Here is a 20,002-nt window from a genome sequence, read left to right on the forward strand (position 1 = left end):
ACAAAGGTTGCCTTCAAACTTTTTCATATCAGACAGCTTTATAATCTGTCCAAGAAAGATGGTGGAGGCACTGTAGATGTTAAGTCCAGCAAAAATGGGCTGCCTACTTGATATCATTTACTATAAAACATGTTTCACATCTACAAATGTGTACGTATGTGTAGAGGCGGCGAGCCAGAGATGGGATGAGGGAGATGACGAAGGGGATGAAATAGGGCTTATACCATCGGAAGAGAAGAAAAGGAGTAATGGGACATGGTGGGGACGGCGCAGAGGAGGAGAGAGTGACTAAAGAGGGAAAGAGAGAAAATGAGAATGCGAGGAAGATAATGGGAGATGGGGGGAAAAAAAAGAGAGCGAAGAAGAGAGCACAGGTGGTCAGTGATATACCAAACCCGCCATGAAATATTCACTCTTTAATCAGACTCCCAGCATTCCCTAACGAGGCGTGAGAAAGATGAATTAGCCCTCCGAGTTTAGAGAGCTCACGCACACACACGCACACACACACACACACACACACACACACACACACACACACACACACACACACACACACACACACACACACACACACACACACACACACACACACACACACACACACACCACTGCTGCTTCAGATGTGTGCATTTTTCACTCACCTACAGCATGAGGACACAAAAGTTTGTGCTGGCAGACAGTATGTATAGTTGTTTTACACCAAGAGCGGGCGAGACATATTGTGGATAAGATTAATGGGCCCACACATGCAGTTCCAGACAAAACAAAGCCATACAAACACACATAGACACAAAGGAAGCAAGAGACGCTAATGCTCATTTCAACTTGAGCGGCACTCTCAAAGAGGCAATATTTATAAAACTCTGATTTCCACCGTCACAAATATATAATGAATGAATGAAGTGAGTCGTCACATATTTAAAGCAAACTTATTTGTAGTAACTGTAAAAACACACTGCCCGTGTGCAGGAATACTGATAGAGGCGTGAGATTTACTCAAATGAGACGTAGGTGAAAAGACAAATAGGTTTTAGGCAAACTTGTCATTATTCTGACGAAAAGGTGTGTTTTTCTCTTTTGAGGTTCTAGTGTTTGATGGACGGGAACGAATAGCACATCAAAAAATGTCTGGTACACAGCCGTCATGTCTGCGTGAGAAATATTCATGAGCGATGAGTCAGACGCAGAGATTTCATCATGCTGGAATGGAAATACTGAAAGAATTCAAAAAGCATCATGGCAATACTCATTTTATGTGGAGAAATACCTAAAGTGGCACTTCATATGGCATGTCCATTCTCACCGTTCTCACCACTTTCTCCAAGTATGACATGTGGGCGAACGTACATTTAACATTCAACATTCTGTAGAATATCAAAGAAGACAATGTGTTTGTGTTTTTAATCACTTGCATCACAGCAAGATGTCCTTTGGATTTATCTCTGGTTTTATTTGACAGCTTAAAGCCTAAAGAAATCAAAATAACCGGTAGTTCACAGAAGGACGACGGTGAGAGAAAAGTTACATCAGGCATTTATTTTTTCCTGCTTCTCCTTTAATACAGTAAACGTCTCCACAAACCTGACATCAAAGTTGGGAAACACTTTGCAAACGTTTGGAGGGAAGAAGCCAAAAATCGAATCGCAAAGAGGCTAAAAGACCTACAGCTAAAGATTTAGTTACATATAGACTGTTGGTGAAAAACCGGAGGGTGCCTGGATGTTTTGTAGATAATCTATTTTTGACTTCGAACTTCACAGCGCTTCAGCATGCCTATAAAGGGGAGAACTTTAGTTGTATTGGGGACGTATTGATTACAATCAGCAGAAAGTATTGGACAAAGGGCTTAGGTGTTATCATCCAGCAATTGAAAGTTTCACACAACCAGTGTCATCCTCTGTGTAAAAAAAACAACAACAACACATGCCTCTTTCTCATGTATGTGTGGAAGTGCGGATACTAGCCCCCATATATAGGGTAACAAAGTGGCTGAAACACTGGAAAAGGGACATGCTGACAGTGAAACTGCCCTGATGGTGAAGCTGTTATACTGGCTCATTAGATGTTACTTAATTACATGTGTGTCAGTGTGTGTGATATTGGACAAAAGGTTTGAGAGACCCTGAACATGTTGTCACTAAACCAAAAACCATAATGTCCCATTCAGGCCACTTATGCCATTTTTCACCGATAATATATGTAGAAATCAGGAACACCAATCATCACTTTGATTTCAGTCTCAGCTCCATTCATTTCCAACATGCTTGGGTCCCGGGCCAAGACGACAAGAAATAAATCTGTGTCACAGTCGTACTACTTCCAGACTGCACTGGAGAGCAAGCGTCATTTCTCAAGTGAGAAAACGAAAAAGCCACCACAGCTCTAAAGCCAAATGGTGAGTCATCTTAAATGCAGCGAAGTCTATCAGTTCTCTGCGTGTAGAGTGATAAAAATAACACTGAATACAAAACTAAAAATAACAGAGTGTTTTGAACTGGGAAAGACTTTCTTCTTGCTTTGATTGTTAATGGAACTCTGAAATGCAAAGCACCCACACAGTCTTTTCTTCTTCTTTTTTCTTTTTTTTGCTTAAAGCTAAATTACATTTGATTCTTAGAAACGAGAACGAGTAAAATACCAAACGGAGGTCAGGAAAAAGACTATATGATGTTGTGGTGATGATGGAACTGACCGGAGGCAGCCTGTGGCGTTGCGGAGGACCTGGGATGAGTGTAGGTGCAGCTTGCGGTCCTCCTGTGTGTGCGGGGACGTGTCCCAGCCCGAGTGGGGGATGATCACAGCGTTGGTCAGCACGGCCAGGGCGTCCTGGATGATGGGCATCTTCAGGGCGTCACATGACGACAGGTTCCACAAAACACCTGGGCAGGACAGCAAAGGAGATGGAAAGATTGGAAAATGGTGGGGGGACGAAAGCAGAGAAATGGTTTCATGGTTTTTAGTGAGCAGCTGGTCAAAGATGGAAATACAAAAGTAACACGCTGTTATTGAACATTTTTCCTTCAGGTGAACTGCTGAACAGGAGAACTGGATAAAAAAAATTTCACTTGGGTGAACTTGATTTACGAAGACACTGTAGTGCCACAAAAACATGAAGAGGTTTTGGTTCAAGTTTTGGGATTTGTGGATGTAGAATGGAAGCAGGTTGTCCTTTACATTTTAAGTTCAGTGGAGTTTGCATGTTCTCCCTGCGCCTGTTAATGGTGACTATAAATGTTGTAGAAATTTTTTTTTGTTTTTTATCACTGCTTTGGCAATCTTGCTTTTACCCTGAGTCAGCTGGTATTATCTCCAGCAGACCACCACCTTAATTGGTCCGGTGGTCAGTGGAGGACGGGTCAGTGGCCTCTCACCGCTGCGCGCATCCAGCTATCAAATTCAGATCATTTACTGATGAGTGCTAATTAAAAACATTACTTTAAAAGGTCCTGGTAAGTGTCTGTATTAAAGCCTGCTTGATACAATTAGCATTTTCAATGAAAGCGTTTAATTCGCCTTCAACAATCACCCCATTGGGTTCGTTTCCAAAACGAGTTGTGATTTTAATGAACATTGTGCTCTTTTTTTTTTTTTTTCCTCCTGAGCAACAAAATCCATTAAACCAAGTTGACCAAAACAGCTGAGAGAAAAATGTAGTTACTAGCTGCTGCACACAGTGGAGCATTTAACTACTGAAAAGGGGCTGAAGGGAAAGTCAATATTGGACTTCGAGTCACCATTTCCAAATCCATTTTGTTCCACTGCTGAAATGTGTGAAGACAGCGGTGGCCGAACCACTGCAGCCTTCTGCTCTCTCTCTCTCTCTCTCTCTCTCTCTCTCTCTCTCTCTCTCTCTCTCTCTCTCTCTCTCTCTCTCTCTCTCTCTCTCTCTCTCTCTCTCTCTCTCTCTCTCTCTCTCTCTCATGATTTCAAAGAAAAATAAATTGATGTATATTTTTTTGAAAATCCCTTTAGAAATACTGAACATTATGTTTACAAATTGAACTTTTTGAAGGACGAATTCTGCCGGTTTTTGCAACCTTGAAAAATGTTTGTTTTCTGTTGCTGTTCAAAGAAGCCAAAGACTTTTTTTTTCTCCCAAAAAGGGATTTGACAAACTTCTCCTCGTCTTGTCGTCTTTCCCTCCAACTAGAATGTCATGATTTTTGTGTGTTTTATTACATTAAAAAAACCAATATAAATACACCGTTTTCTGACTTTCTACATAACTGGGCAATTTGCACGCACTGTTTTCTTTTGCGGATTTCGTTTTTTTTTTTTTGTTGTGCAGCTAAAACTCAGCAGGTCACAAAGTTCAAGACCAGATCAAGAGATTCTCCTCCTTTGTTCTTGGGGAAGTCGCTCAGCCATGCTTGTGCTTCGAGGAAACGAGCGGTGTGGCTTCAATGTGAACTTGCAATGCCCACTCAGCCGTCTCGTCTCCATATGAGGAAGGGGAAACTCTCCATGTGGGAGTGCTGGACAATGTGCTCAAAACCCAAACCATTCAGAAGGGGGCACCCATTCGTATGTGCCGTCGCCTTTTCTCTTTCTAATTAGCTTTCAGTAGCTTTTGTGCGGTTGCTATTCATGCACACATATCTATAAAATACACACTGACCTTTGCTTCTACAGTATTTTAAATTCACTTTTTCTTTATTTTTTTTATGGCATGTCAATTTTTCTGTGCGGATTTTTATTAAATTAATGAAAATCTACAATTACATGATTAGTAGCAAAGGGCAATCATACAAACACAGACACAAATTCTAAAACCACATCCAGCATTGAGCCTCTTTAATTATACAGGAGTGATGCATTTCAAATGTTATGCTAATAATTCAAAACATAACCTTTGATTTATCGCTTCGGGTCGCCATTGTGCCGCCGTAATTAACTGGAAATGTTTGAGGAAAAAGAGTAGTGGAGTACTGAAGGCAGTAAATCACTTACACTAAATTTCTCTGCTCCTCTCCCCTGTTCTTAATCCTCACCTGAATCCAACATACTGTGATCAGCCAACCATGGAAATGGAGTGATTTTCCTCCTGCCTGCCAATTATTGTCCGGTCATTTTACAAACCCCCCCTCACCCCCGAACACGCGCACATCAGCATGCACGCACACACAGACGCACACACGCAAGCTTGGAAGAAAACAGGAAAAAAAGTAGACGTAAAATCACCACTTTTTGTTGAGCACACACGCAGCAAGATGGAGGTCAGCAAGAATTATGATGTGGTGTGTAGCTCCTCAAGGTTATCATTTTGTGTGTGTGTGTGTGTGTGTGTGTGTGTGTGTGTGTGTGTGTGTGTGTGTGTGTGTGTGTGTGTGTGTGTGTGTGTGTGTCCTAATCTCTGCACTCATATAATTATATGTTTGCACATTTGAGTGTCCACCTCAAGTCATATCTCCACTTATCTACACCGCTCCTTTATGGTTGTAATTATAGCAGTAGTTATAGTAAGACATGCTATCCTTAGATCTCTCTGTGTGTGTGTATGTGTGTGTGCGTGCGTGCGTGTGTGTGTGTGTATGTGTGTGTAGAATAAGACATCCTTCCCTCAGAGCCTTGTTGTTCACCCTCTGCTCAACAGCAACTGTGTAATTACAGTGTCTGTTATCTGGTTGTGTGGGTTTGTATGAATTTGTTCTTGTGTGTGTTTGTGTGTGTTTGAGAGCGTCTAAGCCGCTTCAACAAATCAGCCTTAACCCCGTTAGCCATTTGGACTCTTGTCTGTGTGTGTCTAAGGCGAGCAGCGTCTGTTTTGTGATCATAAGGGCTTTGTGAACGTCTCGCTTCCTTCCCCATGACGATAATTATCCATGACTGTCATGTTTGCAAACGTGAATAAACTTATCCCCTGTTTAAATAGACAAAATACACCAGTTGCATCCTTGTTTGTATAATGTCAGGATTCGGTAAAGGATGTAATAATGACTGTACATCCATCCATCTACACATCGACTTTACCGCTTCATTCATCCAACAGAACTACACATTCCTCCTCTCTTTATCAAGTAAACGCCTTGACAGCAGCTGCAGATGCTAAAAATGGATATGGTAATGGGGAAGAGTCTTCAAGACAACATAAACTTGGCACATTAAGTCAAGTGGATGTATTCAGCCATGAAACAAAGTAATATTCTTTTAACTTGCATATTGTCTGTTATCACACCCAGCCTTTGTCTTCTCAGGTCAAACTGGCCAGGTCTGTTTTGACTGTGTTTGATATGAAATGATCTCTGAATGTTCCGCTCATTTATTTCTAACACATTTATACATATTTTACACTACTGTATGACATACCTCATTTAAATAAAGTTCCACCAAATCTGGAATAATTTTTGCTGTACTTGTGAATGAAGGCTCATAGGTTGATGAAATATCAGACAGGAATATATACTGTAAATGTTAAAAACACACACATAAATCATATTAATATAGTCATAATTAATTAGCAGAAAGCATGGTACGGAGCCGTCCGTGTCATTTTCAGATATACATGTTATCTTTTGAAAATCGATACAATTGACAGGCGAGTATCATAATTGTAATGCGAGACACAGACTGCAGGATTAAAGGTCTTACCAAAATAAACTCACGTGCTGTGGTGACATGGACCAAAAGTAATCCGATTAAATGCCGACCCAGTTAAATTTAAACCATATGAAAAAATACTAATAAAAAATGAATAAAAAAAGTTGCACTATACAAACACTTCAGTCTGATTATATTTGCGCCTTCAGAAATGACCTTGAAATTTCGATCACATCGTACAGGGTGGTGTTGTCCAATTTTTGATTTGATCATAACCCATGTAAACGGCGCATCGGATCACTCCCTACATTTTGGGACTTTAGTTCACCTCAAGTTCATGTCGTGAACGTGTGACACGCTGGTGATTTTAAATAAAGATGGCGGGAGCTCAAGTAAAGTAGCAGCCGCGCAGTAATCCGCGCCACATGACGCAAGAAAGAGCAAACCTGCGCTCGTCTCCTCCGGAGTATATCTAGAACCAAGAGATTGTTTCTTTGATGTTGCAGTTTAAAAAGAAAAAAGAAGCACCACAAGCGTAAATCACTCAATTTCATTCCATTTTTGATACCGTTGGGCTTCCGGGTAAAGCCGGATGTGGGAACTGAGTGAGCATGTCACAAACAGCAAGTGTCACAGTGCAAAGCATTATGGGATTGATCCACTGAAATAAATTGTTTCATATCTTGGCTGCATATAAAACGGCAGAATATTTCTGATTACTTTATTCTCGGTTCACGTAAATGGGACAATCTGATTCTAGATTTAGAAAATTTGTTATCAGATTGACAAGAAAGTGCCCATATAAACACAGCGCGTGTCTATTTGGCTGATCCCATTCACAGCAAGTCAATGATAATCGTGCAAACTCTATTGTGTCCTGTTTGAAAAGAAAACAAAAAAACAGTCGCCCTTTTTTAGCTGTTGGCTGAAATAATGTCATCGCCCCTTCTAAATAAATGGAGCACACATCTAAATAGTGTTTTAACAGATCCCCTTCATGCCGCCACCGGGATTCAAACCTGGGTTCTGCCCACTCAAAGTCAAGACTCAAACATTATAGAGGATGCTGAAAGTATCAAAGAAAAGAAAACAGACACAATAAAAGATCCAAATAGCTGACAGTTGAACAATCGCAAGCCAACCGAAGACGGCTGAACAGATGGAAGAAACAGAGCTGAACTAACAAGTAAACTGAGGAGCTCGAACGGACACACTGGCAAACAGCGAGCGTGAGAGCCAGGCTCGATAAGCAGTGGAGTGATGAGGAGATGATTAGCAGCTGAGGAAGCAGGAGAGCTGAATGGAGGCAGGTGTGTGTAGCAGTGTGAAAAAGCACGGCGAGGGGAGAGGGCCGCGCCCACAGCAGCACACGGGACGAAAAAGAAGAAAAACACACCGCGAACCAGAGATGGAGCATGAAGAATGTCGGAAATGACATTGTGGTTTTTATGTGTTTCTCATTCATCTTAACTCTTTGCAAAGCAAAACGGAGGCTGACAGAATCTTGTGATGAATTACAATTGAGTCTTTGTTTGGCATAACCTGATTATTTTTGAAGCAAAAAAGCCATTTTCAGCATGCATAGCCATCCCATTTATAGTGAACAACACATTCTTCACATTTTTCTTTTCTTTTTTTTTTATTGTAATTATTCAGAAAGCATCTCACAGATGATGGTTTTTTCTGTTAAATGACCCTCAAATCATGCATGGCTATTTATTGCATGTCCAAACCATTATTCACATGTTTGTTTGTTTGTTTTTTTTTTCGAAAAAGCGAAACGCAATCAATATCAGTGAAACACTGGCTCAGAGAAGTACTGAGATTGCTCTTTGCGATGGAAATGAAGAATCGTATCCTGTGAGATCTCAATAAATTCACTGAGTGATTCATTTAGCGTCCTGCGGCGAAAGAGTTTGAACACAGCATGTGTTTCTCCACTGTTGTAGCACATATTACACTATATACTGTAAACACAAATGGTAATGTTTCCAGCAGCATAAAAATATGTTTCCACATCCCTGTAATTCAAGGGCATCAACAAAAAAAAAATATCTGCCGTTTGTTTTCAGTCATGAAATCATTTAAGGACAGCGCCCTTAGAAATCCTACAGTCGCTCACTAAGGTGAAGATCTGCATCAGTTGCATCAATTTAAAATGATCATGCTGGTTCAACCAGTAAACCAGCCACTAATAAAGATGTGTTGTGCACGCCAAGATGTACTACATGATGTCATCCTGCAGCTGCAATAAAAAGATATTTGTACTATCTCGAGTAAAGTCAGCTGTGTGTTCGGCGCCGCTACTCGCCGTGCGGAGAGTGACATCATCTCCCCGAGGTGAAAAGCGGCGGGATTGTATCTTTGATCTGAACCACATGGTCACAACTACACAAACCGTCTCACCAACATACTGTACACTGACACGCGCGGACATGCAGGCATGCAAAAAAAAAAAAAAGAATCTCAGAGGTTTAGACACATATTCACGCACGCCATCATGAGTGTGTGACAGATGAAGGAGGTTAATTGGCTCAGCCTTACATCATGAGTGGCAGCAGGAGGTTATGAATGTTCTGTTATACAGAGAGAGGGGAAGTGAAGATGCTGGCTATTTTTCTTTGTCTGTGAAGCCATTCCTCCTCAGTCATTGGCAGCACACGTTCCTCCCCTCCTGCATATTTCTCGCCTCTGCAACATTTCAGCACTTCTTTTTTCGGTTTGCCTCCTGATCGCCATTCGATTTAATATTTTTCCCTCTCTTAGTGGCTTTTGGAGGCTCTTTATTATTATTATTTTTTTCAGCTCATCCCCTCTTGTGAACCACAAAGACTTTTTTTGGAGCATGTGTGTGTGCCTTTGTGCACTTGTTCCTAACTTGTATACATATTTTCACCAGTAAATACTGACAACCATCACAGAGCAGATGTGAGTAAGACCAGGATTATCCTCCTCTGAAATTCCACATATCACAAATCCACAGTTCTCTTTACACACTAAAGATTACAGCCCGATTACAACACGATTCATACATATTCTAACATTACGCAGCATGATTAGGTTCATGGTAAACTCTTCTGCCCAGGGTTGGGGTCCTTGCCCTATATCTCCATCAATGTCCCAGTGCAGTCAGCTGTCAAAGTCTTAGAACGAAAAAAAAAAAAAAAGTGCACATTACAATCACAATCTCTATAAATAGAGGGCATGGATGTCATTAGGCCTCAGAACAAACCCAATGACCCTCTGTAAAGCAGCCTTTTCTTCGTTTTCTCTACTGGAAACCTACTATTACTGCAAGTCGCAATCAGCGACTTCAGGAGCTGCCCGTATTCAGGTGATGTACGTAGCATCTCGAAAGGACCCACACTGGCAGCGTGACCTTGAAAAGCAGCGGGGTGTCTTTGTGATGACAGAGAGAGAGACCACCCTCCTCTGACAGGCACCGGCGCCACCAGCCTTCTTGAGTGACTCTGCTTCACGCAAATCATTTTGCACAAGTCAGCAGAAAAGTCTGACGTCACCTTTTCTAATTGCTGTCCTTTTGTGGGGAAAAAGCAGCAAAACCAAAACAAAACGGAGAAAACGGACGCCGGAGCTCTGAAGATCGGCGACAGAACTGAGCTTTGCAGCTGAAAGATTCCCAGCTAACATGTTTATCTACTGTGTGACACAGATGAGACATTTCCTCAGCAGCGACACCACGCTGCATTGAATGAGGGATATGTGTCACTAAATCAGATTTAAGGCTTCAATTTCAGTTAAATACGGACTCAAGCAAAACTCTGGAAACTACTTGTGCAATGTATACGTCAGAAATTCATATATAGTTTTTAGTTTTTTACCAATTCCTGTAATATCTGCACAAAGCTTGAGAAAGCACTGCTTTAATGACTATCTAATGTACTCACCTCTATCATCTATAGCAACACACTTTGACAGAGATTGCACTAACAGATATAGTTATTATCAAATATGACTAATAATCTAAGAGTTGGATGTATTTTATAAAAATAGCACAGGATTGCTATGACAGTCAAACACCATGGTGTAGTAACATTGTCTATATGAGGAGGATTATTCTCTTAAGTCCCAACATTAACACTTTTATCGACCTCAACCTCACAGCCTTCGTCCCAAATTCACTCTTTGTTCTCATCCTGATTGTAGGCACCGGGCAATGTTTAATTGCTTGGTCGGCACAGGCCTAAAGCGTTGAGTTAATTAGCCTTGTCTAAGTTATATTTACAGACTTTTTGTTTTTTTTAATGACATTGTCACTGAAGTAAACGTGATCGCTTTGCAGTGTTTGAAACTCATGTCAAGGTCAATCAGAGCTGCTTAATATCAAAGCTGTGGTGTGAAGAAAGACTAAAGGAATGTAATATGAATATAATATGAATATAATGCATGCATCTGGAAGTCATATACATTTGTTTGTGTTTCCATCATGTCTTTCAATCTGGTGGTAATGAAAGGGAGTATTATTTACCCACAATTAGAAAACAGGCTGACACCTACTTTTTTCCTGATAAAGAAACAACAGAAAAAAAAAAAATCTAGTTTAAATCCACACAAAAAAATACGCTAATGAGCTCAGTATAACTCAGGGGAACACCACTGCAGTCTGTGTAATTAACGTCCTCTATGAAGCGTCTTATCTTTATGTACTTGAGCCTTTATTTGGAATGCAGAAACACATCTTTTATTTGGCTACCTCAGGTGTGCTTCTCATTTCAAATAGCCGCTCACTGTTTTCATAAGGTTTGAAGATTTCCTGGCACGCTTAAATAACTGTTCTCATTGAGTAAACGACATTTTTAATAATTCTTTTTCAACCTGAGTGTGCTTCACTATTCTGCAGCCGTCTTTCTTCAACCGTTTGCCTCAGCCGAACTTGAGAAGCCTTGCTGTTGGATCACTTCCAGACTGCTAAGGGTTCCTATCGCGGTTTGAGTCTGACAACTTCCCTATCTGCTTCTGTGGAGCCGGCGCCAAACGCGAGAGGTCCAGACCTGTCGCTTACAATGATGTGTGCAGCTGTGACTGAATGAAAGAGTTTTAAAGACAAGCGAAACCACAGCGAACTGACAGCACGCTGATTTTCAGAGCAAAAAGAGGAGTTTGACGAAAGTGGAGCGCTCCATGAGTCAGAAAGGGCAGATATCATGTTGTTAGCGTTTATCTGCAGCAGAGTTTAATGTCTTAACTTGGGTTAAATGAGCTTGGCGAGGCATTCAATGGCTAAAAGTGGAAAGGGATCTACTCTTGCACTTAAAATAACTGAAAGAATAACAACAATTTTCACTACAACAGGGTCTCTTCTGCATATACACAATGGTCTATCGGATACTTCATTTATTGTAAAACCATCCAACCCTCCATCCATCTATCTTTTGTAATCTGTTCTCAAGATTGCAGACGACCTGGACGGGCTATTAATTCACCACAGAGAGACAAACACTCACACACATTCTCTCCTTTGGCTAATTCAAAGCAACTTGCATATTTGTGGATTGCCGTACGAGGTTGATGTACCCACGGGAAAATCTTCACAACAAAAAACTCCACACAGAGGACTTGAATGCAGAAGGGAACCAAATAACCTCAATCAGGTCTTTTAGAAGACACATTTAATTAATGCAGATCAAAAGTGAGGAACATATCTCCTGAATTTGACTTTGCAAAGAAAAGCAAAATACAGAATTGCATAAACTTCTTGGTCTACGCCGATTTAACTCAACAGCCACTTGCCACAGTGATTTTGGAGGCAAAAAGGTAACATGTCCAGTTGTTGTTCACAGTGTTGTGTCAGCTAATCTTAATAAACATTCTGACCCTCACTGAATAAAATTAAAGTTAATACTTAATTGAAAAATGTAATGTCTTCTTTGTGCTTAATTTATTCAAAAAGGCCTGATCAGACTGCTGGGCCTGTTTTGGCACACTGACAATATCTTTGTTACCCTTGCTCGAGTCAGTTCATCCAAACATGCTTCAGACGGCATGACAACTACAGTTATGTAACAATAATGCATGCACCACCGTGCCAGATACCATAAATATAAAGCCTGTTTTCAACCTGGATTATACTGGGAAAAATACTGTAGATGACAGTCTACACATGACCCTGGATTATTTCAGGAAGAGGTCCTTGTTTTAGTATATGTCTGGATGTGTGGTTAATGTTGTTAATCTGTATGAGTTTTTAATGTATTTTCATGGCTGCAAACTCATTCCTCAAGGGGACAATCCTTTTATGACCACATCACATTGTGCGGCCATATGTAAGCATGGTGAGTCATCGCAGTGCAACGTAAATACAGTGAGTGATTGTTGCTGTCTGCCGTTCCTGGTTGCCAAAAACTTCTGCCAATCTGTCAATGAAGACCATAATATAAAACATTTGGACTCAGTGTTTGCATTTTGACAATACAAGTGTAATACTTTTTTTTGTTGTTGTTGACACACTTCTTGATACAAGCCAGTAAAAAACAAAACAAGTAACCAGTAACATAGAATTAAGCTTATCATAAATAACTTAAATATTAATGCCATGATCTTAATTAATTTAGTGTTGTCACTTATCATTGTTGTAGTTCTGATAATTACCAGGGCCTGAGCAAACCCAGGTCCTGCGGCGTGTGGTCAGTTAGTAGAGGATGTACATTCTCTACATGATGATGGCTCGGGATCCCTCAGCGACGCACTTCTTTCTGACGGGCAACAGACATGGTCAGCACTCCCGGATCTCTTTTGGAAAATGGTCATTGACACCAAAGTCCGTTCCTCTCTACTTGAAGTTTTCAAACTGAACCTCGGTCGCTGGTTGTCCTGTCGTCTCAGTCCCCGGTGACGGACACGGTGAAAAGCAATCCCCTTCATGAGGTCTGTGGGCAGCTTCGAGTGAAACCTGCATGAGCTCCCTCGCGGATGCTTTGAGGTGTCCTCTGCCCTTTCGGGAGTTCCATGAAGACCAGGTTGTCCTGCATGCTCTTGTTCTCCCCTGGTTCAGGGACCTCACACGTCCTGCAGTGACTTACTCTCCGCCATTGAAGCCGACTGCTGCTGCTGGCTAAACTCGAGTCCCTTAACACCTAAAATCTGTGGTGAAGTACCTCTACTAAGACCAGCTGGGCCTTGAAGCTGGACAGTTTATCATTGCTGAAGTCCAGAATGTCCTTGTTCAGTGATGAAGGAGCCGGTGAGGAGCACTGTGAGTGGTTCCTCTTGGACGGTGCAGCCTGTGTCCTGTCACAGTTGTGACACTCGTCCACGAAATCCTTCAGCTCTTGGACCATTTCCTCGTCCACAGTTTCAATGTGAATATTAATGTGAATGTGAATATATTTAATGCTCTGTGTGAAGAAGCTCTGTGTCACCGTAAACTAACCTCCTGAAGCTTGGTTAATGTGGCAATAGTAAGTGTGAGCGTTGTGTCGTTTACAGCAGCCATGTTGGCTTGTTTGCACTTGATCGTGCAAGATCACTTGTGCTCATTACCAGAGCTAACAGCGACACCTGCAAAAATGTGGAGCTCACATTTAATATCAGAGGAATTCATTTTAAAAACGTATCCCCAAACAGGGTTACATAGTATTTTTTTATCTAACTCCTAGAACTGAAGGTGTTTAAAGCAAACATGCCGAATGCACACAAATGCCGTGTTGAATCTGCAGCGGTAGAGTACACCTGCTGTTTCATGTTGGCTTTATTATCTCTAAATAATCAATTTTTAGCTCTGAACAGGGAACACAAAAAGATTAAGGGTACTTATTGGGCTTGAACGAAGAAAGGCACAGAACAACAGAGGACAACAACCTTGTTTGTGACTTTTTGTGTCGTCGAGCAAACTGTGCACGTGAGAAGAGGAGAGAGTGTGTGTGTGTGTGTGTGTGTGTGTGTGTGTGTGTGTGTGTGTGTGTGTGTGTGTGTGTGTGTGTGTGTGTGTGTGTGTGTGTGTGTGTGTGTGTGTGTGTGTGTGTGTGTGTGTGTGTGTGTGTGTGTGTGTGTGTGTGTGTGTGTGTGTGTGTGTGTGTGTGTGTGTGAGAACGAGCCCTTTGTGCATGTTTGTTTGAGTGGAGCTGAATCTGAGGCTACCGAGGCAGACAGCTTGACTTCCCACTGTGATCCTGATTCAAAATGCTCACCAGGGAGAGAAGAAAAGCCGGAGAGAGCAGGAGATACGGAGCGGGAGTGGAAAAAGAGGGAGACAGAAAGGCAAAGAGGGCAGGCGGGGGGGGGGAGACGGGAGAAGAAGGAGAGACCAATTACGAAAAGCTAACCACAGAGGGAGTGAGAGAGGCTGGGAGACAGAGAAAGAGTCATTTCCTCCGGGCCTTTGAGAAAGAGAGGAGAGGAGAGCGCGCGGTCTGTCGACGTCCGGTCGGTCGTTCAGCTGATTAATTTGTGACAGGAGGGATTTCTGCGCTCCGTGCCTTGAATTGCTGCTCTAATTTATATGGTAATCTTCTTTAAGACCCTAGCAGCATACAAAAACCCTTTTATTTCCATCTCTGCTAAGCCTAAACCCCTTTTTTCTAGAGTCTCCACTCACATATGCATCCACGGAAAAAGCACACGTGGGTCATACGCTGCAGCAAATCTGACTGTACGTGGGAGTTGTGAGAACACTTCTCAATTTCACTTTGCTGATAAGATTTTCCTTTTAGTATTCATGACTATGTCCTATTGGAGCACATAATGCTTAAAATGTTTGTCCCTCACCAGAATCTCACGGCAGACTGGTGTGTGAAGTACAGCTGTAAATATTTCACAGAGTGGATAAAGGCTCAAGGGCGGCTTTTGTCAGATGCACAGGCAGTTTTTCTTTAGTACGATTTACATGAAGGGAAAATAAGTTTGGAAGTGATGGCTAAGTGAGACACTCACATGGAGAGGAGAGGACTGCGTACTTTGAGGAGTTCCGTTTTTGTGATGTGAAATATTATCCTGTTCATTTGAGAGACTTCAAACAACAAACTTGGGAGCAGTCTCTGATGCTGGTGTTTGTTTGCACAGCGCTAAGAACTGAAAGCGAGACGGAAATCTAAAAGGGGTTGAGTATTAGCACTGCTTCTCGATGAGCCTCTGTGTTGTTGACACAAGGGTCACCTTCACCTGGTAGTTGGATAAAAAAAAAAAACCTCATTAGCTCCATGAAAGATAATCATTTGAATGATCGAGACCATTGCTGCCAGGTGTCCTCAACTATTATATGTATCTATATAAAACTCAGTCGTTACTTGATTCTGTTAACGATGTGATCATATTAGGAAATACATCCAACATGTGAATCACACACTAGTTCACTTACTCATGAAGTGTGTATTTGCCTGCTGTGACTTACAGCGGTCAGGAGTGCAAAGACACAACCAGGATCCAAATAAAGGTGCGCCACACTCAAGCTTAAGACTAACCCAGCGCTTGCCTGAAGGAGACAATCATTGCTGCCACATCATTGCTATCTGATGAGCCTAAACCACTTCCTTAGACATAGAAATGTTCCCAGCTCGGTATCCATGTTCACGGTGGGGCCCAGAAACTCGAGCTTCATCCCACAGTTCAAACACACGCTTGCTTGATTAATTCATTAATGTCCATGTGGATGTTAAACATGTGATTGTCCGTTGCTCTACCTTCAGTCTGTGATGGACTGATGACCTGGACTGGATCGACTCTGCCTTCTGCTCTGTCTTGACAGTGATGGGCTCTTCCCCCGACACAATTATCTCATGGATAGACGGAAAGAGTTGGGCCCTATTATTTCTGTGAGCTCGCAAATTGTGTCATGCAGCCAATTTATAAAGCCAGAATAACACTGAATTTGCTGATATTTTTTGCATTTGTCCACAAGATACACTAACATATGGCATAACCCGGTGCTTTTTAATGGACTTTCGCCAAAATGGTGTTTCCTTGTAACCTACTTCTAATATTCGCATTCACCTTCATATTCACTTACGAAGTAAACTGGATTAAAATGGTCGGCTGATGCTTTTGGCTCTAATAATTTGCTCATTGTGTGTGGTAAATTATTATACCATTGCAGTCTGATGTCTAACCTCTTCATTACTGTTGGTTTTACATGAAGCTTGAACCTTTGTTCTTGGCTCCAAAGTCCAATCACTTCCTCCAACCCTCCTCCTGATGCATATTACATTACCTTAGCTTCCTATATTGCTTCCATCATAATTACTATGGGCACTAAATGTCACTATAAATTGTACCTTTTGGCTCCAGTAGGGGCTGTTTGATACTAATTGTCTACGTCTACGGAATTTTAAAATGACGCCCTTCTCTTCGACATAGGTATATTGGAATCCGTTTAAAATAAAGGCCCCTTCACAGCATTTTCTCAATTCAGTTGATCATCCAAGCTTAAAAATGTATATACTATATTCAAATTACACCTGAACTTCATCGATAATTACCATCACAAAATAAAAAGTAAAGTCCAGTATGATAATTTGCTGCTGTTCATCACTAAGGTGACCAAGTGAAACCACTTCCAAATACTTATCTCAGATTTCTTAAATCTGGATTACACAGCAGAAAAAGAAATATAATGTACCTGTATTGTGTATGGAGATGCCACGTTTTTGTGCATCCACAGTAGATGTTTTTAGAAATCATTAGAAGACTCTAGAAATCATTCTACCCACTTGCTCCACAAAGCATACATAGCTGTCTTTTGCATCACAACAGCAGGCATATTTTCTTGAGCTTGAATACCATTGTGAGAAATCTTTTTTTTTTTTTTCATTTAGCACTTGGATTGGAATTCACACAGGCTCCTAACTCGCTCTTAACCCGCTGGGGTTTTCATGGCGCAGATCAGATAGAAAATTGAGTGGTGCTCCTTTTTTTAGCCCTGTCATCTCTCTAACTCCCTAACCCCCTTCACTTCAGATGTAAAAGGCCTCTTTCTGTAGTCGTGAATATCAATCATAAAGTAAATCGCCGAGATATCTAAAGTTAATGCTGTGAAAAACAGTGGTAGGAGCGCCACTGGTAATCCTTCAATCTACCAGAGTTTACGAACCAGACCTCAGCGTGGCTCAGAACATTGCATTAATCAACCCTGGATGTATTTTTCATGACGTGAATGGTATTTGTGTTTACTGACAGGGAATGCAAACACGCTGTGGATACAAGTGTGCTGGAGCCCTTTGCACAGAAGCTCAGTTTGACAAGTCAACAGTACTTGATGATTGCTGGGAAGCAGGCAGGTGGTAAACAATTCTCTCTCCTCTGTGTGTGTGTGTGTGCCCATTGTATGTTGTTTTGTTGTGTTATTCTGCACTATGCTCATGTATTTGTTCTCTCCATGAGTGACACATTGGTGTGTGTTTGTGTGCATAAGAAATTGAAGAGGATGCATTACAGTGTCTGTATGTTTGTGCACAATGATGTATGTAAAAGAAAGCGAACATTTTTATTTCATGAGTCAGTTGTTGATTAATATAAAATGTCACGGGTTCTAATGCTTTACATTACTTAACTGTGATATTTTACAGGTCAAGTAATATCTAAAAGCTTAGGGAAATAAATCCACTTTAAAAAACTCAACCAACCTGATAAATATATACAAACTTTTATTTAGATTTTCTCCAAATCTGTGCAATTCCCTCAAGAACTCCATGCAAAAAACTTACTGTATTGTTGTGTAACTATCGCTCTAGTTTTGCTATTATTCCTATGAGGATATGTCTACTTCACAGAAAGATTCCCAAACAATTAAGGGATATTGGATATTGTAACTTGACTCTATGAAAGCTGCCTTAAAGACATTTCTGGACTGGCAGGTCAGTAAAAGTCAAATATTTTAAGCTTCAAAGATGTCAAATGTCTGAAAACAGAAGAATACGAGAGTTGATAAATTTCCCAATTCACCCATTTAAAATAAAAGAAAAAGACCTCGGAGGTTCGGCAAGGGGAGATTTGCTGCTCTTCTCTCATACTTTCTCTCAGCTGCAGGTTAAGGACACCAACTGTCCAGCCAGTAGATGTAAGTTACAATTTTACGAACTCGGTTTGATTCACATGTTTAAATTGTGCACTGACAAAGGACACAAAGCATTTTTCTCAAGGAAAATAAATCAACTTTTAACAGCAGAACTGCATTGATCTCAATTGCTGAGCATAAACTCTCCTATTTATCAAAATGGTTGTTCACCTGTGAGCAGCTCTCGGATCTCCACGTCGGTGGTCTTCCGCAGCAGTCGAACCAGAGCAGGTATGCCGCCGCAGTTCTTCAGGGCGATCTTGTTGTCATCGTTGGCTTTGCCGTACACCAGGTTCCTCAAGGCTCCGCATGCGCTGCGGTGCACGTCGGTCATCCGGTGGTCCAGGAGGTCCACCAGAAGCTGGATTCCACCCTGCCGCCGTATCTGTGGACAGAGGGGACAAGGAAGGGGGCGTGAGTTATCGGCGATGCTTCCTTTGCTGTGGAAAACATTAGTGCTTGTTTAACTTCAAGTCAAAAACCTCCAGAATAGGTACGCATCAATACTACCATGAAATAAACAGATTCCAGTGGTTGCTGAAGCAGTGAGGCAAGGTGTATTGAAACACTCGCCACAGCACTTTCTGTCTTATTACCCCTCCGTGTGTCTGAAGCCCTCCCTGCTTCCCTCTGTCTAGACAGAGAGAATGTAGGGCAGACTGGCTGCTCTCCATAAAAACAAAGGAGTCATTTCAGTGAAGGAGATTGTTCAGAGACAAGGCGGCAGAGCTTGTACACAGCACCTTTGATGCTCCACAAGAAGGCACAGCAGCATGAAACCTCATGTTGCTGCTGCGCTGGAGCCGAACATTTTAAACCGGACACTGGCTATTTAGAAAATTAACAACTACAAGCTGAACCTGATGTTGGCTCTTTACGACACATGCCTTGTAATGAGTGCCAAGTGAAAACAATGGCATGGAACTATAATTACATATAATTAAATCACAAAACTACACCCAGCTTAACAATCACTGGGGCTTCACCTCCCTGTGAGTGCAAGTAACATTTTATTTTTCTTGTTGAAACGGTCTTACCATTAAGTGACACATACACAGTTATACAGTATAAAACTAAACAGTGTACTCTGTTACGATGAATTTAAATTAATCTACAGTTAATCGATATTGAAGGTTAAAGGTAATGCCATTATAAAATTAAACACATCAGACAATGATAAGGTTTCATAAATACGGTAGAGAATTAAAAGCAAACAAAAACCTGCCTGCAAGAGTGCATTGGACGTGGAGGTAACACTGACCCGAACAAAAACTGACATCACTTACAAATTCACTCTTTATGCTTCTTTGCACCAAAAAAAAAAAAAAAAAAGCAGACAGGTCAGTGCCTCTGACTTGGCGCCAGGGTTATCTGAGGTAGCCGGTGTGCGGCGATGCTCGCACGGCGCGTGAAGTCAACCCCTACAGCAGGTGTTCCAGAAGAAAACCATGGCTCAAA

The 20,002-nt window shown here is 41.5% G+C and overlaps 1 protein-coding gene across 1 annotated transcript in view; it reads right to left on the reverse strand.

Annotated features, from left to right (window-relative positions):
- The window catches only part of ctnnd2b (catenin (cadherin-associated protein), delta 2b), a 160,516-nt gene that overhangs the window by 21,440 nt on the left and 119,074 nt on the right, over positions 1-20,002 (reverse strand). The window contains exons 14-15 of the mRNA XM_080486606.1: positions 18,716-18,929; positions 2,696-2,882 (exon numbers count right to left, since the gene is read on the reverse strand). Of these exons, the coding sequence (XP_080342732.1) occupies positions 2,696-2,882; positions 18,716-18,929 (401 nt within the window). The remainder of the gene's footprint in view (positions 1-2,695; positions 2,883-18,715; positions 18,930-20,002) is intronic.

This window comes from Lipophrys pholis (assembly GCF_963383615.2).
Source record: "Lipophrys pholis genome assembly, chromosome: 1".
Taxonomy (NCBI): Eukaryota; Metazoa; Chordata; class Actinopteri; order Blenniiformes; family Blenniidae; genus Lipophrys; species Lipophrys pholis.